At 42.6% G+C, this 24,030-nt stretch overlaps 1 protein-coding gene across 2 annotated transcripts in view; it reads left to right on the forward strand.

Moving 5' to 3' along the window:
- Nucleotides 1-8,567: 8,567 nt before the first annotated feature.
- The window catches only part of MSH2 (mutS homolog 2), a 52,070-nt gene continuing 36,607 nt past the window's right edge, over nucleotides 8,568-24,030 (forward strand). The window contains exons 1-4 of one of the 2 annotated variants that reach the window (XM_080341247.1): nucleotides 8,568-8,807; nucleotides 9,136-9,282; nucleotides 10,392-10,541; nucleotides 12,771-12,904. In XM_080341247.1, the coding sequence (XP_080197373.1) occupies nucleotides 8,583-8,807; nucleotides 9,136-9,282; nucleotides 10,392-10,541; nucleotides 12,771-12,904 (656 nt within the window). In that variant the 5' untranslated portion in view covers nucleotides 8,568-8,582. The remainder of the gene's footprint in view (nucleotides 8,808-9,135; nucleotides 9,283-10,391; nucleotides 10,542-12,770; nucleotides 12,905-24,030) is intronic. The other variant, XM_080341248.1, reaches the window with a different exon arrangement.

Raw genomic sequence — 24,030 nt, forward strand, 5'->3', positions numbered from 1 at the left:
GTATTAGTCATTGCATCAGTTTTTGACAAGGTAAATGTTTGCATGCTTCCATTTGCCTAACTCATTAACTTCCGTCCCTGAAGGAGCTTTTTTTTTAAATCTAAAGCTCTACACAAATTTTTGATACCATGTTCCTTCTCTTCTAGTGTCAATTGTGATAAAGGATATAAAAGGCAGACTGAAGATTTATTAAATAACTTGGGTATTTATGAGATCTTTTGTTACAGAGAAGGGGACGGACACAAACTGTACAAGAAACCCTAGTAGTAATTTTTATCTTGGTGCCTATATACAAAGCGGGAAAATAGTGTTTGTATAGGCAAGTGCAAATATATTATTTCCTTATGAATTATGACAGTAGCATATTATATTAGTTATTATTACTGCTGAGCAAAATTAAATAAATATTTATGCAAGGACAATGAGAGACTTTTTAGAAGAGGATATGCAAATAACAAATTTGAGAAAGCATGACCAATAAAGTCTATACAACTATCTTCCAAAGACTGAAGTAATCCCTAAGCATAGTTTCCAAAACTACAAAATGAAAGGTCAGAGTGTTGTGTACGTAGGGTCTGTTGACACTGGTGCACTCCCTGCCATCCCAAACAACATAATGAGCTGGGTAGAGAAATAACATTGTTTGCGAACTGTGTTTATTTATATCCTCACCCACTGGACTTTGCCAGAACATGCAGTGGGTTATAGGCTGCTTGATGTAGGCTGAAAAATATTCTAGGAAACTAAAAATGCTTGCAGCTCGGCTGATCCACCTTTACAACTGTTAGTTTCCGAATTCTCACAGCTCCCAGGAGAGGCTGCAGTCTGGTATTAGCAAGGTGCGTTGCTGGGCACACAGGCAGGCTGTAGAGCTGGCTTGTAAATTGGGGATAGTTGGGCCCATCCCCACAGAATTTCATGAACTTTCCTAAAATCTCTGTCCTCCTTGTCTTACCAGTGACACGCAATGGCAGCTGTATGCAAGGGAGAGGGCGGTAGACAAAAAGCAGTATGTAATGTTGGAGGCAGCACTTACCAGGTTATAGCATGTAAAAACTTTGTACATGCAAGAAGTGGGGTTTTTTCCCTACTGACCCCTAAATGCACTGCAGAATCCTTACTAATTCAGGCACCTGCAAAGTGGAGTACTGCTGTGCCAAATTGATCAGAGTGACAAGAGTGCCTACAAGAAAGTTAAAAGGCCCTTTACAAGTTAACAGCCACATTTTCTGGTTTTGAATTCACATTAACTAAATGTTCTTATCTTGTTAATCTTAAGTTTCTGCTGCATTATACATACATACACACCAGTCTAACATGAAATTTTCAGGTAACATCCCCACCAACTCAAAAGCAGTAGAGCTGCGACTGATAACATTTGAATATTAACTAATCTCTAGTGAACAAGGACTTTTTTTCTTTAGAGTGGTCAAAGGACATCTGTGTTCCTAACTGAAAAGCTGTTGTGACTTTTCTGTATATGCTGGTTATGCAAAGGAAGGCAACAAAATTAATTAAGATCTGGATTAGCATCCCACCTGTAACGTGTTTAACAATTACAGCCATCTCCTTCCCATCCCTCCTGGCAGGCAAGGCAGAAAGCAGGAGTGCTGTGTTAGCCCCAGCATGGTGCAGCAACCAAGCCCTGCTCAGCAAGACCTGTGCAGCTCAGCCAGCGTGTCCAGCTGCCCCAGAGGAAGAGATGGGGCAGGGAAAACAGCAGCAGCTCGGAGGAAAGGTCATCGAGCCAGTGACGTTTTCTGCAAGAGGTGTCACAACATAAATGTTTTTCCTGGGCTGCGGTCACCACACTAAGAGCATTAGCGGCTGGTTTAGGTGGTGGCTTTCAGTAAATGGGAGCCCGCAGATCAGCAGAGTTGCCCTGAGCAAAGTGCTGCATGAAGAGGTGTCACCAGCCTAGGGGAGAGAGAAGGAAGCACTGCAACATGCAGCAATTACAGACATCATTTTATCTCTTTTGAAGGTGGTAATGAGGTCCCTGGAGCCCACCTCCTCTCCAGCTGGTTGTACAGGACACTGTTTTTCCTTCTTGTTCTATCTTCTGCTTTATCTGTAGTCACTGTTACATTCAAAGTCAGGCACTGCCAGCTATTCATCTCTATTTTGGGTTGACCTGGTATTATCACCTCTTGGCAAGGTTGCCTGACATTGTGCCTGTAGAAGGCTATGTATTTGCTAAATGATACTTATTTAGGCTGAATTTTCCTGTGTGAGTACCGTACCTTCTGCAAGGAAGGAAGTAGCAGAGCAGACAGGTTAGCCATTTCTGAAAATAAGGTTAGGAAAAGAACGCTTGTTCGCACTGAAAAAAATCCAACTGCCCTTCCAGAGCACTGTTATTTTTACAGCTGTTATGCAGATAAGGGGAAGATTTTGGTCAACTACAAAGCTGTTGAGGCTCTAGTGACCTTATGCTTTGCTTCTTACTTCCTAAGTCAAATGGAGGCAGATTGGACTTTCTCTTCTCCACAAGAGAAGAGAAACACACCTGTTGACCTTCAGTGAGTGCATTTGCAGAAGGGCTTTGAAAGTCCCTTCTGGAAAAGCTGTGCTAGTTTAGGGGTACAGGGCTGGGGTTTGGGTGGGGAAGTCTGGGCTGAGCACAGGCAGCCTGGGCTGACACCTGCACGAATGGGGCAGAGGTGGGGACACAAAAGCGTTCCCTGTGGAGGAACAGCCAGCACACGGCAACATCTTCAGATCAGGGTGGCCCTGGTGATAAAATGATGGTTTGGTGTGAAAACCTGAAGTATTCCTTATGTGGGCCTCTGAGGGCCTTTTGGAAAACAACTATTGACATCAAGAAGTAGGAAAAGTGAGCACCATGATTCACCAAGGGGAAAGAGGAGAAAAGCTGGGTGAGGAATGTGGGCAAAGAGGTCCCAAAAGCCGGCCACAGCTGGGGCCAGGGGTGGGCTGGGAGGAGGAGGAAGGGCAAGAGATGAGGTGGAAGATGCTGACGTAAGGTAGGGTGGAAAGGACAGAGAAAGCCATGGGACACAGATGAGGGGATGTTCCAAAGCGGCAAGGTGGACAAACCAGAAAAAGGGATAAGCATTTACACAATAAATCTTAAGGCATTTCTTCAGTTTTAAGAAGTGTTTTGATCATAGGTGCTAAGGTGCAGACAGCAGAGTTAGGGTAAAAGTATCAGGATTTGGAACTCACTGGAAAAAAAATAGTGGTTCAAGATAAAAAAAAAATATTACAAACCAGCTTGATTTATCTGATGAAACCAGGGTTTCCCATTATTCCTAATAATCACTAAAAAAAAGATTGTTAGATTGTACCTATACTGTTTCTATTCCTTTGTGTCTTTCCATCAGAAGGGAAAACAAAATTAAAAAATGCATAGGACAGTGCAAGGAAAATATGATGAAAAGTTAAAAAGTGTTTTGGGCATAGGGACCAGGGTGTAGCCAGGGCTCAGGCTCCTTCCAAGCACCCTGGTGCAGACAGTGCCCCTTTGGTCCCTGAGCTGGGGACCCCAGTGTGTCAATGGGGCCAGGTCATCATTTTTTTGGCCACTTGTCATGTTGCTCCTTGTGCTGCCTGGGAAGAGTGACCCCCCTGTAAGGAGGGGGAGAACTGCTGTCTCCTTCCCAGAGGGGGCCCTCGGGGTCTCTGGACACCCCTGCGAGCAGAGGAGGGCCCCTCACCCCACCACGTCCTGCCTGCTGGCAGCCGGAGCAGCATGACTCTGGCTGTGTACAGCACCTGCCCTGTGGCAGCCCACCCCGCTGCTCGGCATGCTGCACACACTGCGCACCCTGCTCCTCCTCAGGGAGCAAGTGCAGCCAGCACCTCGGCATGGCTGCCTGGGAGTCCTTTCCTCTGCCGGGAAGACCCTCGGTGGCTGTGTGCCCGTGTGGCGGTGGAGAACGGCGCACACAGAGTTCGTGTCAGCAGTGAGAGCAGAGCCAGGCAGACCTGAGCTGAGCCCAGCGAAAGGCAGCAAGCAAGCAAGCTCTCTTTATTTAACTCTTTCTCAATTTATAGCTTTACAGATACAAGCCTGGACCAAGAGGTTACACAGGACTTTTTTTTCAAAGATTCTTATTTCACACCCATCACACTCATTGTCTCTCACGGATATGTAGGGCGGCCTTCCAGCCCAACATTCACAACCCCGCACTCTTACTCCTCACAAACATATCACAGTATGTTTGGGATTGGAAGTGACCTCAAAAGATCATCCAGTCCAATCCCCCTGCTGGAGCAGGAACGCCTAGGTGAGGTCACACAGGAACATGTCCAGGTGGGTTTGAATGTCTCTAGAGTAGGAGACTCCACAACCCCCCTGGGCAGCCTGTTCCAGGGCTCTGGCACCCTCACTGAGAAGAAGTTTTTTCCCAAATTCAAGCGGTGCCGTGCGCCTGCTGTCCCAGCTGTGTCAGGGAGGCAGAGTCTGTCCGATCGCTGGAGCCCAGGGTTCGAGTCCCGCAGAGCGGCGCTGAGGCTGCCGGAGCCGTGCGCGGTGTTCAAACCCCGGAGGGGTGGGGCCGGGGGCACCAGTGTAGTAATAGCAAACATATAATGCTGTGTAACCCGGCAAGGCCACTTTCTTTTGACTGATCGCTGTGATTTGATCATGTTAGCATTAGTCTTCTTTGACAGTCCAGATGGTCATGTTAGTATCGATCTTTTATCACCTAGGTGGCTGCAGCCGCTCCCACACGCCTGTGTGAAGGAGGCCTGCGCGCCTGCGCTCTGGCGGGCAGTGGCACAGACACACGGCTCCCGCCATCGCGCGGTCCCCGCGGGCGCTGCGGGGGGGGAGCAGCCCCCTCGGCCCGGCGGGAGGCAGCCCCAGGGCCGTGGCCCCACCTCCCCGCCGTTGCCATGGCAGCCTACGGCGCGCGGGAAGGCCCAACCCGCCCCGCTCCCGCGAGTCAGCTGGCCCCTCCGTGTGGCGCGCCGTAGAGGGGCGGGGCGGGCGCGACGTACCGCTCACACCCCGCAGCGATTGGGTGCCGTCGCTTGGCGCGCGCGCGCGTCGGGCGGGCCGGAGCGCGCGCGGCGGCCCGTGTCGCGAGGCGGCAGCATGGCGGTGGAGCCGCCGCGGGACGCGCTGTGGCCGGAGGGCGCGGGGGCCGAGGCGGGGTTCGTGCGCGCCGTGCTCTCGCTGCCCGACAAGCCCGACACCACCGTGCGCTTCTTCGAGCGCGGCGACTACTACACGGTGCATGGGGCGGACGCGCTGCTGGCCGCCCGCGAGCTCTTCCGCACCCGCGCCGTCGTCCGGCAGCTGGCGGGGACGCCGGGTGGGTGTGGGGGCAGGCCGGGCTCGGGCCTGAGGGGCGGGGTGGACGCGTTCCTCCCGGGGGCCTTGCTGCGGAGGGGCGGCCGGTGTCGGGCGGCCGGCCTCGGGTGTCCAGAGGGGAGCGGGCACGGAGGGGGCGGCAGGTGCCGGTGCAGCAGCCGCATGTTCTCAAGGGTAAGGCCCGCGGGCTGTCACTCGGGTCGGGACGCTGCCGGTCGTCGCGTTTCGTGGCTCCATCGGGCTTTAGTTCTCTGTGGCGGCGTGTTGCAAGGATGGGACCTTGTCAGGGCGTGAGTTGCCGCCGTTTCCCGCCCGCTGCGGGTCCCGGCAGCGCTGCTGGTGGGTGCCGGGCACGGCAGGGGCCGGGGCGGTGCTACCGCTGCTGTGCCCGCGGTGGAGAACGCGGGAGCGGAGGTACTAAAAGGTCTCTGGATTTTAATGGGCGCTTTGATCCATTGCCGCTTCGAAGCGAGCGTAACGGAATGCAGCTCTTTCTTCAGCGGGATGCATGTGGCAGATGCGGGTGTGCAAACGTGGGAAGGTACCTACGGCAGAAATTGTGGGGCTGAGTGTTCCTTCTGTTCGTGTGAGTTCACACTGCAGGACTGTCAGGTGTGGATAGTTACATGAACACGACATATTGTGTAGGCTGACAGCAGTTAATCACGTTTTTCCAGAGCATTGGTAGTTTGTGATAATGATTGCGTGACATTTTCTGTGATAAATGAGGACTGGGCTAATACAGTTCTATAGTGCAGGTGATAAGTAAACAATGGTAACCTAACATTTGACTAACAATGGCCTGCAGAAGTAAATCAGATATTTAATTATGTATTGCATAAGATTTTCTCTTCCATCCACCCCCTGTTGCTTTTGATTTATCCCTTGGTGTGAGACAGTGGAGCTTGCAGATGTTGGATGCAGAGCACTGAGATAACTTATCTTGTCAGAAGAGGCAAACCTTAGTATTATCCTTAATCTCGAGGAACACAATGTTGCAAAGTTATTGGCTCATACTTTGCAAAATAAACTTGATTGGAACCTGTTTGTTACGAATGATCTGTTGGGTTTTTTGGTGCACTAACATTAAAAAGAGCATGGCATTCTTTCAGACTTTTCACAAGTGATGAGCTAATATGTAAAAAACCCAAAACAACCAAACAACTAACAAACAAAAAACCCACAAAAAAACCCCCCCCCAAACCAGAAGGAACCACAAACCAACCCAAACAAAACACCTCAAAATGAACAAACAAACAAACCTTAACCCCAAGCATTGCCCTCTCCCCCAAGCCACAAAATAAAAAACAAAACTTATGGAGAAATTGTAGAGCTTGGTAGTTTCAAGTGTAGAATTTGATATGTGTTCCAGACTAGAAACACGTGAATCAGTATGTTTATTTTAATTATGTTTGAAAGTGGTCATTGCACAGATTTAAGCCTGTTATGATCAGCTCTGGTTTTAAAACACTGCAAACTATAGCATTTTCTAGCATATCCAACTAAAAGTCAGCATAAAGCTACATTTTTGCTTTCAGGATGATTTGGAAGTGCATATAGCTTCAGCTGCCCCCCACTTTATGCAAGTGTGTTGTCTCATGTGAAAAGAAAGAAAAATTGTGTTTTGTTGAGGGATTCTGCACTGGGAAATAGAACCTAATTATGTGGAATTAGTTTTTCAGTTGCTTCCAAAAAAAGTCTTACTAGAGATCTGAGGAAAGAAAATGAAAAAATCCTATTTAAAATAAACCCATAAGTTCTTATGGGTATGGAAATTCACCGTTTAACATCTTTCACATAAAGAGGAAGATCCTCAAATGTGATGAAGGCATGATACTGAAAACAGGGATGTGATAATCCCTGTCTATTGCTTGCGCTTACTTTATATGTTATCTATCTCTAACGTATCTGACACCAGTTGGAGTTAATTCCACTTGCTGGTATGGCAGAAAACTTAATATACCCACCCAAAACCCCAGTTTGTTTAGTAGTGGAATTATCTTGTTCTGTGAGTAGGCTGGTGCTGGAGGTGGGGAGGTAGAAGTGGTATATGCAGCTGCATGGAGTTAAATTTGTTTAACTGTATCATCTGCCTGTACCCCCATGGGAGCAGAAGCAAGAAGTTTGTCAGTTAGGCACTTTTTAAGTGTTCATATAAACTTTTAAACTTTATTGAGAATGCTTCAGTTTTACGGTATATATTGCAATAAAAGGGAAATGTCTTGGCATATGTTTCTTGCCATCTCCTGAGTATGACTAGGATGATGGTCCATTCTGTCAACAGATGTCTTGTCCAGGAAAGAAAAGATGTTATCTGGAAGGAAAACTTGCAGCTGGCTTCCACCACTCATTAAATTAAAACATGTGAAAGATTAATTAGAAAAACAAATCAAGAGTGTTATAAGGAAAGAGAAAGGGTGAAAGGAATGTGTCTTTTAATATACATGTATACCTAGTTTTAGTGAAATTTTGCCATGAATGTTGCTTTCATTTGTATATGGTGTGTGCTTTCATCATTCTTGATCAGTTAATCCATTGAATGTTGTGTTTTTGTGGTGTTGCATGGTTGCTCTGTCAATATCAGAGTAATGTCCTTCCTGAAGGCTGTTAACTCTGCTTCTTGGGGATTTCAGTTACAGAAAATAAACCTTATGAACATATTTGGATAACTGATAATTTTTTTCCTTTTTTTTTTTAATGTTTTTAATAGGAACTCAGAAACTTGAGAGTGTTGTGCTTAGTAAAATGAACTTTGAATCTTTCGTGAGAGATCTGCTTCTGGTTCGTCATTACAGAGTTGAAGTTTACAAGAACAAAGCAGGGAGTAAATCTGTCAAAGAAAATGACTGGTATTTAGCATACAAGGTACACATTTTCTACCTTTCTTTATAATTGTGTGATGAAAGAAAAAATCCCCAGTTCTTTCCTGAGTCCCTCAGCTTGAAATTTGGGGATTTTCAGGGACTGACATTGGGGGTGTGATGGTAAATCATGTGGTCTGTTACATATCCCTGTATCTTCTACTGCTGTAAGAGCTTGTCCTGTATCTTTGCCACAGGTTGAGAAATTAAGGAAGCCTGAGGTATAGGAGATATGTAAAATTTTAATGGTTAAAAAAACAGAACAGTTTTGTGTTTTATATTAGTGGACTGTTCATTACTTAGTTTTATCTGTTGTTATCTTTTAAAAAAAATAGTATGCATGTGCACACACACTCTTTAAAATACATTTCTTTTCTAAATAGGGTTCTCCAGGAAATCTCGCCCAGTTTGAGGAAGTTCTCTTTGCCAACAATGATATGTCATCGGCCATTGGGGTTGTGGGGGTTAAACTGTCTACTACTGATGGACAAAGAGTTGTAGGAGTGGGATATGTTGACACTACGCTGAGAAAACTGAGCGTCTGTGAGTTTCCAGATAACGATCAGTTCTCAAACCTTGAAGCTCTGCTGGTTCAACTGGGACCGAAGGAATGTGTACTACCAGGAGGAGAGACTGCAGGAGAGATGGGAAAACTACGACAAGTAAGGGAACCATTGCAGCTTACAGTTAGAAAAAAATATCTAAAAAACTGTAGTCTAGCCTATTAGTTGAGCTCCATGATTTATGGAGAAATGGAGGAGCAATATGTTAATTTGGAGAAGTGTTGATTTATTCATATAAAATATATTATTTCTCTCTTGGCTCATTTATATTTTAACCAGGAAAAGTTGTTCTAAGGGTAAAATCTTGTCTGTCATTCTCTCTGCAACCTAGCAGTAACCTAATATCTCTTCAGGGTTTGCTTTGGTGTGATGAACGTCTGTCCCCTGAATATTGAAAGTAATTGATAACTTTGTTTATGGACAACAGGTCATTCAGCGAGGAGGAATCCTAATTACAGACAGGAAGAAGGCAGATTTCACAACTAAAGATATTGTTCAGGATCTCAATCGCTTGTTGAAATCAAAAAAAGAAGAACAAATCAATAGCGCAGCATTGCCAGAGATGGAAAAACAGGTGAGGGCAGAGAGCAGAACAATGTTTAATGTGCTCCTGTTGTGAGCCCATCCCCTTTCTCCTTGTTGGTTCTGTTGTATGCTAGATTCCCATACTTCTAGGGAAGTATATTGTACAACCAATAGTATATTAAGCTATGTTCTTGCTAAAGTGCTTACCAGTCCTGCTTAGCTTGAGACTGTGTCAAATTTGGATTCCAGGGTCCTGGGAAAAAATGAGAAGACCCTGCACTTAACCTCTTTAAAGTAGTAAATTCTGGTAAACAAATAGACTACGCACAAGAGGTACTTCCTATTTGTAATCTATCTAGCCTAAGGACTGAAATACAAAACTTTGATTAGTTTGCATGACAGGAGAATTGCTATTTGAAAACAAAATAATGTTTATGATAATATTTTTGTGTTTTGTATCATCTTAAGACTCAAGCATATTATTTAGTGCCTGCATGTTGGCTGAGCATGTTTGTTCTCTTAGCTGCAAACAAAAGGTAATTTGCTTGAGATGAACATGTTTTAATGTGTTTTGAAATGCCCTTCAGTGCTGATGCTCACTGCAAGTTTAAAGTACAGAGTTATTCTCACTTAATGTGTGATTTCATAACAGGTTAAAATTGTTTGGAGTGTTGCGGCTGAACAAGTCAGTCGTGCTGCTCCCTTTTTTGTGCTGGCACTAGTGTTTGTAAGGCCATGCGGTGAGTCAGAACAGATCCTTGTTCTGGCTGAAAACTAACCCTGAAACCATGGCCTGAGATGATCCATGATATCTTATTTATCTGCAATAACTTGTTTGTGATCCTGAGCCAGAAACATCCTGATAACAGCTTTGGAAAGCTGGTGAGGCGTGTATTTCACAGTTTGTTTATCAGATTATGCAGATGTCTAGTTCATTGTTCTTGCACCTACCTAGAAAGACACTGCAGTGCCATAGGATGTTCCTGTGAAAATGAAGTCTTGTCAAACAGGATGAGTCTGTCAGGGCCCTGCTGGAATTGACATGGATCAAAGTCTTCCCCAATTATAATTTTCCAGGGGTATTTATCAAATACTCCCCAGTTCAGTAGTGTTTCTAATGAGAATATGGTGGTTTTTGTTTTATGTTTTAAACTTCAGGTTGCTGTTTCATCTTTGTCAGCCATTATCAAGTTTTTAGAATTGCTGTCAGATGAGTCTAATTTTGGACAATTTGAACTGACTACTTTTGATCTTAGTCAATATATGGTTCTAGATAACGCAGCTGTTCAAGCCCTCAACCTTTTCCAGGTAAGAAATGGACACTTGAATTGGTGTTTTTCAGTATACTTACTTAGCTGCTTCATAAGTAGCTCGGTTGCCTAATCACAACTCGGCAGATCGTGCTTAATGGCAACTTCTACATTTTAGCTTTGCTTTCAGCTGCTCCTGTACAGTATGTTTTAAACTCTGTTAGCCACTGTTGCCACCTTTTTTGGTTCTGTTTTTTGCTAGCTTACTTTCAATGCAGAAGAGAAGATCAACAAGGAGGTAGGAAGTCACCACAAACAGGTGTCTGTGTCAAATGCAGATATGAGAAGAGCCTTAGAAGTACCTCATGGTTGTAGCTGCTGAGGAATCTGGCTGAGCAGTGTGGGGAACCATGCTTTGTCTTTTTTTAGTCAGTTTTAGAGAAGTTCACATCTGCAGTGGCGGGAGCAGACTTGGGGTGGTAGAGAGTTCTGTAATTTTGTGGTATGATGGGGAGCTCAAAAGCAGAGTTGCTTTATACAGTAGTGCTGGTTTTGGGAAAGGGAATAGAAGCCTGAATTCGGTAGAACAGGAGGCATATGGCAGGAGCACTGCTGGTGGGGGTGGACAAATCCAAGCAGGTTACCTGTCTCCTCCATACTTTCCACCATGTCTGGTTTTCTTTGCCGTTTTTTATGGTTGTGGGAAAATGGACAAAGTGCTGTATTTTATCAGCTTTTTCTGTTGTTTTCATTGTGCAAGCTCTGCTTAATGATCTTTGCTTGGAGTTAATCCACTTTTATAGGAAGAAATCACAGTATGGTCCCCTGTTTATCTTAGAGGGATACCTAGAAGTAAAAAAGAGCATATATTCAGCATCTGAGCTGGTTAACCCTAGAGAGAGAAGTGTTCTGATTTTTTTTTTTTTTTTTTTCCTTTGCTTTATTTCCTGATTCTGTCCCACTGTCTAGGGTATGAAGCAAAAATTCTATGTCTTCTCAAGCTTTATGGAGATGATTTAGGAAGTTTATCTACATCCCTGTATAAATCCTTGCAGGTGTTATGAATTTTGTGATAGGAAATACACTGCCATGTCTGTCTTTAGGGGCTGTCGTGAGCCTTGGAACAAAGGGTTCACTCTGTAGCAGGAAGCTGCGTTGTTGCCTGTGTGGCAAGCTGTCTGTGGGGAGGAAATTACAAAATATTTTGTAATTTGAGCTGCTCTGTGAGGTATGTAGGTAGAGTTCATATGGTGGAGCAGATGCAGTTGATGATATGAAACTGTAGCCTTCCAACTTGGATGCGCTCAAGTAGGTTGTTCATGTATAGTATGTGTACTCTGTGACACTTTCTTGGATTCAGAACTTTTTCGTATGTAATACTGTTCAGAACACTGAAAATAGGCACATCCACTTTAGAGATTAGATCTTCCAGGGATTTTATGTGTCAGGATACCTTCTCACTGTTGTGGTGACACTGGTTCTACATCACAGTTGTTTACAGGCATCCAGACCCACTCCTGATTAAAAGCTTGCCTGCTGTTTTATTTGTAGGTGTTCTTGGGTAGGGAGGTTTGAGATTTTAATTTCAAAGTTAAGAGCTGAAACGAGCTTGTTTGCTCTTTTTCAATGTTATATAAAATTTTTGCTTCCTAGCTGTTTGTGCACAAATTGAACAAAACACCAAGAAAAAATGTCCAAAAGGCTGTCTTGAGTCCTGTTAATATTAAACATAATTATAGATAATAAGCTGTAATGTGAACAGAGTAAGTTTAGAGGTGTTTATAGTATACTACAAGGATGACCTGGGGAAGCTTGAGAGAATTTGTGTAACTATGTTCTCTCCCATGGCCTAATTTTGTTGTGTTCTGTCCCCAGCACCCCTCAAAGATCTCCAGCCAAACCCTTGAACCCAAGTCTTGTTTCTTGCTGCTTTTTTTGATAGACAGGACCCCTATTTTTTGACGTTACGAAAGGCAAACTAGGAAATATCTAGACATATTTCCGCTTTTCCTGTTCAAAGGGCAAGCTGCCCAGTGATTAGGTATGTTTCTGACTTTCCTGTTCAGTCAGCTGGTTTCAAAATGGACAAACCTTTTCCTTGTTCGCCATGTTCCAGGGAACAGAGCTTAAGTGTTTTAATGCCTTGCTCTTTCATTGTCTTTTCTGATGTGTGCCTAGTTGAATACAGAAAAAAGCACTGATCTGTTCCTAGGTAACGAAGTTGGGTGTCATTCAGTGGGTGTTAATAAACTTCACTAACTCTTTATATTTTTTTTCTTTTTTCCAGAGTTCTGTGGAAAATGCTAACACTGCACAGTCTCTAGCTGGTTTACTAAATAAATGCAGAACCCCTCAAGGACAGAGACTAGTTAATCAGTGGATCAAACAACCACTTATGGACAAAAATAGAATTGAAGAAAGGTAACAGTATTATGTGTTTGATAGACGTACACATTAGTAACTGTTTTAGATAAGGCTCTTTCTTGAGCACAAAATGCTACAACCAAGAAATAATGGTGGTTCGAGGTTTTTGTGTGCTATCCTGTAACACACTGAAGTTAAACAGAGCAGAAAACATTTTTCCCTGAGATGCAAATTGACAGGTTACCATTAGATTAAATGCTTTTTACAATTATCGTGGTTTAAAGAGGAGAGGTACGATATGTTTAGGTGGTCAAATAATTCATGTTACAGGCTAAGGCAATGTAGCAGCCACTTCTTAACTATTATTCATATTACTGATACTGCAAATGCTCAATCTGTGTAATAACATTTTGATGTTATTCCCTGTTTGCCAATTAAAAAACACAACAAAAAAACCAACCAACCAAAAAACCCCCAAACCAAACTAACTAAAAAGCCCAACAAAACACCCAGTTAAGTGACCTCTTCCTATTTCCAGAAAAAAACTGCCTTTAGTCATAGTGAGGCACTCTTGCCATATGTTGCCTGGATATTGTGGCCCTAATATGAATGGTCTTTTTCTTCCTTACTTTTTGGTACTGCTGCCTGTCACCAGGTGTAGCAGTGCATGTGGCATGTCAGCATGCATACCAGTAGGGAGCAGTATCCATTGAGAGGTGTTCAGGGAAAAATTTAATGAAATATAACAAGAGAAAGTATAGGGTCTTGCATCTGGGCAGGAACAGCCCCGGGTTTCAGTATAAGTTGGGGAATGACCTATTAGAGAGCAGTGTAGGGGAAAGTGACCTGGGGGTCCTGGTGGACAGCAGGATGACCATGAGCCAGCACTGTGCCCTTGTGGCCAGGAAGGCCAGTGGCATCCTGGGGTGTATTAGAAGCAGGGTGGTTAGTAGATCGAGAGAGGTTCTCCTTCCCCTCTGCTCTGCCCTGGTGAGACCACATCTGGAATATTGTGTCCAGTTCTGGGCAGCTCAGAGAGTCCAGCGCAGGGCAACAAAGATGATGGAGTGGAGCATCTCCCTTATGAGGAAAGGTTGAGTGAGCTGGGTCTCTTAAGCTTGGAGAAGAGGAGACTGAGGGATGACCTCATTAATGTTTATAATTATAGAGGGTGAGTGTCAGGAGGATGGAGCCAGGCTCTTCTCAGTGACAGCCAATGATAAGACAAAGGGCAGTGGGTGCAAACTAGAACACAGCAGGTTCCACTTAAATATGAAAAGAAACCTCTTCACAGTGAGGGTGACGGAGCACTGGAACAGGCTGCTGAGGGAGGTTGTGGAGTCTCCTCTGGAGACATTCAGAATCCACCTGGACACCTTCCTGTGTAACCTCATCTGGGTGTTCCTGCTCCGGCAGGGGGATTGGACTGGATGATCTTTCGAGGTCCCTTCCAGTCCCTAACATTCTGTGATTCTTTGAGGTGAAGCCTTAGAGAATCTGGGAAATCTCTGAGAATGTACAGATAATTCTCAGACCTTCAGAAAGGAAAACTGCTATGTCCATATTTCTACAGAGGGTGTGTGTCTTTATCTCTTGTATTCACCATGCAAACAAAAGTTATACTTTTTTTAAACTTGTGCTAAATATAGCTATATTCTTATCATCTGAAACCAAACTTCATGCAACTCAAGTGAACAGCAGGTTAATGCGTTACCAAATGTATGTTAATATGTATCTTCACAAAGCAGAAGAGGCCAGAAAACTGAATTTAATTTTGATACCTTCTATAAGGCTGGTACTTCAGATAAGACATTACAGGTATGTCTGTATATGATGTTGAGCTTAAGCATGGATCATTACTACCAAAAAAGAAATTTTGGCCAGGACACATGGACATTTAAAGAAGTTATGCAAGGAGTAGTTTTCTGTCTAGATTTGTGGAGACTTGAGTAATTCTGCTTCTCTTCAACAAATTTCTCTACTTTCTCTAATTGCTTGCAAAATGGTACTTAGTAACTTGATCAGAGCACACCTGGAAATGTTATTAATGTGACACTGAAATAGTTGTCCCCAAGTTTATTGAATGCTGCATCTTATGTGTGTTACAAGAGCTTTCATTGTTAGTTCTTTCATCATTATATGCCCAGGATCACCTATTTCTGTCAGTTTTGGATCCTAAGATCTAAGCTGACTTTAATTTTATGGTTATGTTGGTTTTAAGATTTTGAAAGCTGATGAGGCTTGTGTTGCTATTTTGTATGGCTGATGTTGACTGCATTTAAGATAAGCTGTATTTAAAGGAGGAGGGAAGTAATTCAATGGAGTGAAGCTTGTAAAGGTTGGTATGTTGACATGTTATGAGGTTGAAAGAGGTCCGTTGATAACCTCTGGTATCCTGCACAGCCACAGAATCATCAGGGTTGCAATTTGTTAAAAGTAGTTTGTTTGTTTTAATTTGTGCTTCTAGACACTGAAATACTACAGTGTGACTATAGTCATGCTCTTCAGTTTATTCCGCAGCATAGCTAAGCCTGTCTTAATTCATCTTGCTTTCAAGTACTGCTTCAGTGAATGTAATTCTTTGGTTTTGGGGTGAAGGCAATGTATTTTACTTGTAAAACCTTGGTGTGCCATCTTCCCAATTTTAATGCTGTTCAAAGCATGTAGGACTGTTCTTTTTTTAATCCAAAGGAACAAGCATAATAAGAGAAGCTGTTAGTGGGACTGATGAGATGTACTGACAAATTCAAATATCTTTGGAAAGATAGGTGGTCACCAAGTTGTTTTCTTCATGCTCTGCTGTATATTGCAGCTGTTTTAAGAGTTACAAACTATAATTTAGACAATATGGATAGTTTGAGAAGGAAATATCCGGACTTCTGTTCCTTTACTGTTCACAGAAAAGCAGTGCTTCCTTTGTTGTCAAGGTGAGTTACTGATTTTATTTCTCAGCTCGAAGTGTGCCACATTAAAGCACCCTGTTCAACAGTAGCCAGTGCAAACCTCTTATCAAACTGGGCTAAACTATCCAGGTTGGAATGATGTTAGATGACAGTGTTTTGGAGTAAGCCTGTTGTTTTGTTTATTCAGGAGTTATTTTAACTTTTCTTCCAGTAGGATAGAATGAATGTCTGAAATAGTTACACTCTTGCAACTCTCTGCTAAGACCTGTAGGTGGTGCCAGTCATCTTTTGGACCTAGATGGATCATCTTTTAGTAGTTTGTAGCCTGCAATGTGTTGTTAACCATTATGGATAAATAGAGCACAGTGTTATGTCAGTAGTTCATATTAACCACAGATAAAGTAACAATTCAAATTAATGTATATAGTGCATATGCTTTAGATAAAATAGGTTTATCTACTGGAACAGGTCCTGATAAGAACTAAGAAAACAGGAATTTCCTAATACTTGTCTGTCTTGAAAGACATGGGCTTCTGTCCGTGTCTGGCTGGTCTTCCATGAATAAAAAAATAATTATAAATATACAAGATACAACCCTACTTTTCCCATGTGGTGTGTTGAGAAGGCAAGTACATAAGGGTCTTGTTCCTCACCTTATAGTCAGCAGATTTCTGAAATTAGAATGTAGTTGCAGAGACAGGAAGTGCAAATACATCTATTAATTGCATAATATTATTAACTGTAATACAGCAAGCAACTTCAATAGGTAATATTTGTTTTTCCAATACTGGAAAGTCTGAGAAATGTGGCAGAATGTAAAATAGTGGTTATGTCTTGAAAAGGGAATTAAGGGAAGTCATGCTGAATTTTTTATTTTTCTGTTTTTTGGGGGGGAAACTCTGACACTTGTGTACAGCACAAATTTGAAATTCCAGCTGACTTTTTTCGTCTTCTGTGCATAGTCTGGCCAAACGTCTTATGTCTATGGCCTGTAGTAGAAAAGGTGCAGTGCAGACTTCTCAGTTCCAGAGGAGTTGCAGGTTGTGCTCCAACATCACTTGTTCTGATTCGAGCCTGTTTTGAGCTTTTCTCTTGCATTCCTGAATATGATACTGCATGGGGACCAAATTGTAGAAACCAGTTCTGTCTCTGGCAGAGTCAGAAAGTAATAGATTTTTAGGAAGCTTGAGGTGATCAATGGCTAGCAGGGAAAAACTTCCAAGTTTGTAGAACATTCTCATGAATCAGTCTTGAATGACAATTAAAGTAGCAGCTTGTTTAAAAATGAAAAAAAAAAAAGCAACTTGTTGCTAGCTAGTGTAGGCAGACTTGAATGCCTTTACAGTGCTTTATTTAGTAATCAGCTAACCTAACATATGCTTTCTCTAGCAGATAAATGGAGGGACAGAGCAGGGTAATGCATATGGGATAGCTCAGAAGCTGTGCATTGGGGGCTCATCTCAGGTGCACACAAATACACAGCGTGGATGGGAAGCGTCTGGATGAAATTACAAGTCTGTGCAGTGCAGGCCTCTGATCTCCCTTGGATCGCAGAAATGTGATCACGCAGCTGGAGTGCTGTAGTTTATGCTCCTTAAAAAGGAAGGGAAGAGGGGCATGGTTGTGCTTCTGCAAAGGTATGGCTGGAACGCCCAGAGCTCTGCTGTGAAGGGAACATCAAGAGCTTATGGGTCAGGATTATGGGGACAGCAAGGGAAAGTGGGGCATTTTGGTGAGCATCTGCAGCACACCTCCCCCATCAAGATGAAGAAGTGGTCAAAGCCACCTCGAGACAACAAGAACCACCATGATCGTAGGCTGTGGCTCTCTTGGAGGCCTTGAGCCACCCTGGCACTTGCTGTAGTGAAGCACAATACTTGCACTTTGCACATGCTGGCAGACAAGTCATCAGCATGTCCCTGCAGTAGCAAAGGGTGACCACACACTGGGCTCCACTGGGAAGAGCAGATTGAGGAACATGATTGTTCATATCTGCTTGGTAGCCATGAAGCTGCATCTGGAGTCCTGTATTAAGCATGGGGCTTGGCAGTGCAGGTAGATGGACAAACAGGAGCCAGTCCAGGAGAAAGTCACTGAGCAGGCCTGTGGGCTGCAGCATGTAGTGTATGAGGCTGAGGGAGCTGGGTTTGTAGCCTGGAGAGGACTAATGGACCCACCTGGGTGCTGTTTTCAGCTGCCTGTGGGTGGAAGTCAGAAGGTGGAGCCGGGTGCTTCTTGCAAGGGCACAGCAGCTTCACCAAAGGACTCTTCAGCTGGATATAAAGAAAAAAAACCTTCACCGTGAGGATGTTCAGTCCCTGGAATGTGTACTCAGAGACATGGAGGGATCTCTGTTCTTGTTCAGTGTTCAACTGAAATTAGCCTTTTTTTTGAGCAAGGGCTAGAACCTAGAGGGCTTGAGTTCCCTTCCAATGTAAAGTGTTCTCTGATAGGTTTGCAGTACTTCTGTGTTCTTTTCTAACCTGCAACTGTCCCTGCAAAGCAGCACAGATGGGCTTTGTTGCTTCTGTCATTGTGGTGAACAGCTCTGGAAAGACCTTCTGTACTCTTCCAAGTACAGGTCAGTACTTCTCCACAGCAGCAGGCTGATTTCAGGCAGTCAAATGAGTACGTGGTGGCCTGTATCCTCAATGAGGGAGGGGAGAATGTGACTAACTTGGACCTTTGTCTAAATGGCTTAATTAAAATGCACTTTAAATGCTGGGAGCCTGTAAAAAAGCTTCTGAAATACAGGTTGAATCTGAGTAGTTGGAAGACAGAAATGTGATTTGTTATTGTCATGCAGATCCTGATGCAATAAATATTTTGCATGAAAGAAGTTGTCATTCCAGTGACACGAAAATGGTATTGGCTTCCCAGTAAGCCTCTGGAAATGTTAGAAAAATGTCTTCTTTGTCATTCCAAAAGTTATAATCTCTAAATTCCCTAGAGAAATATTTAGAGCCTGAAGCTCTCAGTGTTTCTTGATCTCTCTCCTCTCCCTTCACCTATATTTACTATTTTCAAAACTGCTAGATAACCTGTATGTTCAGTTGGGTCTGCTTGTAAAGCTGAGGTTGACAGCCAGTGCTGTCTTAGAAACATCAAACAAAAGCTGTGCTAGTCAAGGGCATGTCAGACAGGCCACGTCTTTAGCAAGGAATTTCCATCAAAATCCCAGGCACTTGAAACCTTTTTAAAAGCTTAAGTTCTTGTGTTGCGAGTGGCTTGTTTTTAGCTTTCTTGTTTGAGGAGGGAACAGGAGGATGTAAATAAGAGCTGAAAAAGAGACTCTTCATGACATCTTCAGGTGTGGGGAAGCCAGTGTTACTGTCTGAGATGGAGAAGTGCCTAAGAGCTGTTTGTATTCTGCATGTTATCCACATCATTTGTCTTCTGTGTCAAGGATCAGCAATCAGTGTTACGAATCTATAAATTCTAGGTGATGTTCAGTGGTGCAGCACTGGAGCAGGTAGTTGTAGTATCTCCTACTTGATAATTCCAGCTCACCCACTTCTTCCTGACAAGTCCTCACTTACTGCAAAATAAATAGAAACATTAATCTTTTAGTCAGTTTCCTTTGCATCTGAATTTTGAGGCTCAAGGGAAATGATAATTAAACTAAAATTTGGTTAAAATGACAAAGTGTTTTTTAGTTTTTTAAGAAATAATCAAATTACTATGTATTTACTGAGAAGTGACTCTGTAGCTGCCATACTGTCTGCTTGCTCTCAGCCTGCCAAAAGGAGGTGAATGGTAATTACTGCAGTAGTTAAATTTTACTTAGAATCTGTGTTTAATTATTCAGTTTGTTTTTTTTTTAAATCACATCATTATGTTGATGAAGATGCCAGTTAAAGATTGTGACCAAAAGAAAACTTCTGCTATGTAAGTTTGCAAAGCTCTCTGGTTTGTCACAGTATCCTCGGTGGTCACTAATTTGAGCATTGTATGCAGGAGAATGGTATATTCACCGTGAAAGAACAGTGAACATATTGTTTCTGCTCTGTTTAATTTATAGCTGCAAACATTAGAAAGGTGGTATGTTAGGAAACGGCAATGAAAGCTCTTGGCAAGATAAATTTGTCTCGACTTGTAATTTAATTTCATTTATCATGCATAAGGGTTGTGAAAGTCTTTGTTTAGACACAGTTTTGGGTTTCTCCTCTGTACAAAATGAATGCAAATGAAGAAATATTTGTTTTTACGGCAAAGAAATAGAACTTGTTTAGTATGCTCTTGGTCTGCAGCCATTTAAGGAAATGCGTAGGTTAGCAATTTAAAAGAGTATGGTGTTGATGGAGAGTAGTACTGGAAATACCTTTCCTCAGCTGTCTTTTGTCTTTGAAGACCATGCAGTAATATTGTTTTACCACTGGGTCCCAAAATGCTGTTTTTAATTGAAAAGGGAGATTGGCACAAAACCTCTGTTATGTAAGGTGCTATGCTGAGAAGCAGCCTTAGCTGCTTTCCATCCTCAGCTCCTGTGGAAGGTTTTGGGTGGGGCAGTTTCAGTAGGTGGAGTTTATGAACCTGCCCATGACTGTACCGTACCTGATGAGTTCTTGCTCTGCCATCTCCATTGTTCTTTGTTATCATGTGGGAAATTGGGCTTTATTAGTAATTCTTAAAAGATGGGCATTTGTTTTCCAGAAGCCTAACTACTATGTTTGTTGATGGAATGACAATGTTCCAAAAAAAAAAAAAAGTATTGTGAAACTGGTTATTCTTATATTTTATTTAAATTAGGGTATTTTTGCTTTCATGTCCTTGACATTTGCTCACACTGGTTCTGTATGTAGGATTTCCTTGGTCTTCACTGGCCAGAATTCAGTGTGAGAGTTTTTTGGTTTTGACTCTTACGTATCCTACAGCAACCTGTGACACTGATTGTTTTGTAGTTGGCTGACACTATCTGTAACTATTTAAATGAAAACGTGTAGTTGTGCTTCCCTGACCATGGATTGTCACCAGTTCCCTTGTTATTGTCACTCCCCTTAGAGTCCATGTAACTGCTTTGTTCTTCTTTTGATGGGGAATTTAGCATGCTAAAACAATCAAGGGTGTAACGTTGTATAGCATCTAATCTAGTAAAACTCGGTAGCTGCCCAAAGGGACGATCCCAGTTCCCCTTTCTGGCCTTCAGGTCCTGCTGCTCCCTTTATTTTGGTCTCAGAATAATTTGGTTTGGCTTGTTCACCTGTTGAAAACTAATCCGTGAAGAAGTGAGGGAAGTTGTCATCTGAAATTAATCCTTTTGCTCCTCTGCAGCTGATCCATGACCTGCTGTCATCATAAACAAGAAGATAAACATCTTCTTAAATGCAGATCAAGCAATATGAAAAGCCTCTTTTTCACATTTAATGATCTGACTTGTGTTTGCTTTCTCTTGGTATCTTGGCTTTTTTAGCGATTACACTAATTAATTTGTATGGTGAGTTGGATTACCCAACTTGCTACAGGAGGATAAATTGGATATCTGCCTGTCCTCTACTTTGAAAAGTGTCCAAACCTGTGGAATGGAGCTGTTCTCTACTGTTGCTAAATAAACCTGCTGCCTTTCTGACATTCACTATGAAGATGCTACTTATACATTTTTTTAGCTCCTACAGAAGATGGACTATGGAAATTTTATGGAAAATAATGTATGCATGGAAATAGATTAATCAAGTGTCTTGTAACACTGGGGAAACAGAAAACATTTTTCTGCCAGAGTGTTTAGGAGATACTTAATCTTGTTTTCTGAAATATCCTCTTATCACTTTTGTCTGTAAAGTTCCTTGAGGGGAGGAGTCTGTTTAGTCCAGCAAGATCGTGCTGGGTTTTTGACATGGGAGAACTGGCTATGTAAAACATCTTATATTCAAAGCTTTGCTGATAGATCTTCTGTATGTGTTTTCTTCAATAAGCGTGCATGTTTAAAAGTTGGGAACAGTGCTTATCATTCTGTGAAGCAGCAGGTTGCTATAAGGTGAGAATTTTCCCTTTTTATCCCAGTTCCTTTTCTGTGGAACTGTTTAATTCTTTAAGGGTAGTAATTTTGTTATTTCTTAATTGAAAATGAGGAGTGGTGAATCAAATCTAAATAGTGCTATTACATAAAGTTCCAGTCTGAATGGCAGTTCTCAGTAATAATTAAAAAATAAGCTTTACTCTTATCAGGAAACTTAACTTTTGAGATACATAAGTGAAGGCTTCTTTTTCTTTTCTGTAACTTGTATAGCTGACTGTTACTGTAAGTAATATACCCAGGCTGTGGAATGGGAAGTAAATGTGCTCGATGTTGGTTTTACCTGTGACTGGGGTGATTGTTGATGGTATAGGTTGAATGCACAGGTGTATGAACATGTCTTTAGAATATAGACAGGAACAATACTCCTTTGCTTAAGTGTTTTAGCATTTCCAGGACCCAAGTCTTGTAGAGCAGGGCTGGTCTGCTGTGGGAGCGTGTAGCAGTCCCAACCACAGACTGGACCATTGGTGGGAGCTGGCGAGAGGGAGATGCTGGTAGGGCTCTTTGGGTCCCTGCTGCAGGGCACGGGTGGCCTTCTGTCCTGTCTGGTGGGACCCTTGACAAGCTCTGGTCACCTGTAGAAATGCTCCTGAAGATCCCTCTCTTTATTGCTCTGAAGCACAACTTGCAGCCTCCAGGTCTTGGCCATGGAAAGAGAGAGGTGTGCGATGGTATCATCAGGAGCACTGCCACCTTTGCTTTATAAATGAAGAAAAAACGTTTCCTTTCTGCATCTCTTCGTTGTGGGGAGCCCTGTGGTTCTTCGCTTTGACGTGCTTTCTGGCTAGAGGAGGAAAAGCAGAGCTCTGCTAGTGTGCTGGTTTTTTGCATATGCTTGAGAGTTATGCCAGGCACTCTATTCCCTCAGGCTCTAAAAATACTGCTGTTGCAGCAGTCTGCTTTGGGAGCAGGACCATAATTGCACCAAGTTGTACCTTGCTAGCGAGGATAAGACCCCAGGTTTTATTTTTCTGCTGAAGAATTGTTTTCTTCTTTACGTTGTATAATCTGTTGGGCATGTAAAATGTTTAAACACTGGTGCAAAAATAATTAATTGTTGGTGACCTATTTTAGACTGCATAAGACTGCAATGAGTATCTTTGGTAGAAAAAACCCATTATGTTGGAGTTAACAGTGCCTTTTCTGATACTCCTGTTTTGTTTTTTGTTCTGAGCTCATTAACTTGCAGCCTCACAACACATACAGTTTCCAAAGCTTTGCTTGATTGTTATAGAAAATAGTTATTTTGTGCGCGATACCCCGATATAATCTCAGAGGTTTAATTTACAATCTCTAGGCTTTGACATTGTGCTGAAATGGTATATGCAGGACTTCGTGTAGGGTGGGAGTCTATTGATTCCCTGATACATATTAATTTTGTGTTACATAAGTGTAATTGATGTAGAGGAGTGAACTTTGGTTATTTGGAATAATACATTTATTGAATTTAAAAAAATATGTGTAAGTGGGCTGTTCTGGGCTTGCAAATAGCCAGTATCATTTTCATAGTAGGATGATTTGGGGACTAATTAGGAAAATTATAAGAGACTGATGCTTGGATGTGACTTTCTCTTATGTTGCTTAATCTTTCAGGTTAAACAGCAAGGGACCCTGCTGCAGAGCATTTCTGTCCAGCTGCTTAATAGCACATTTTGTGTACCCAGTGCTCTGGAAGTACATGCAGTGTGATTTGTGTGGCTCTTTCAGGGTCTAAACCTGCCCTTCAAACCTTGGCCTCTGCATTACAAGAGAATATTTCAGTGGAGCTGCAAGAAATATTCAGCATATTCATGAGTGTTTCAAGTAATAATTTGAGATTAAAAGACAGTAGTAGTGAGTTCAGTCAAAAAACCTGTCCTTAACAGTGGAATGAAGGCCAGTTCCTAGTACTAAATACATCCTGTGGGTATCAGATACTTGTGTGGAGATGAGCCTGAGGGTCTCTTCCAACCCAAATGATTCTATGATTCTAAGGTCATCAAAGTACAAGGATTCCTATAATTTTATTGGGATGATAGCATTGTCTTCAAGAACATGAATGTTACAGGTAAATTTTAAGATGCATCAGTGTGTCACTGTTTGTTCCCGGTTTGCTGTTTCTGTTAGTCTGCCCTATTATACAATATCACTTCATTACTAGAAGCCTGTAATTTCACATCCTCCACATAAAACAGTGATGGACTTTACATTCTGAATTGAGGATTCAAATAAGCTGTTGTGCTCCTTCACTGTCAGGTTGAAAGTTTTGTTTTTTAGGCAAACTACAT

This window comes from Nesoenas mayeri, assembly GCF_963082525.1.
Source record: "Nesoenas mayeri genome assembly, chromosome: 3".
Taxonomy (NCBI): Eukaryota; Metazoa; Chordata; class Aves; order Columbiformes; family Columbidae; genus Nesoenas; species Nesoenas mayeri.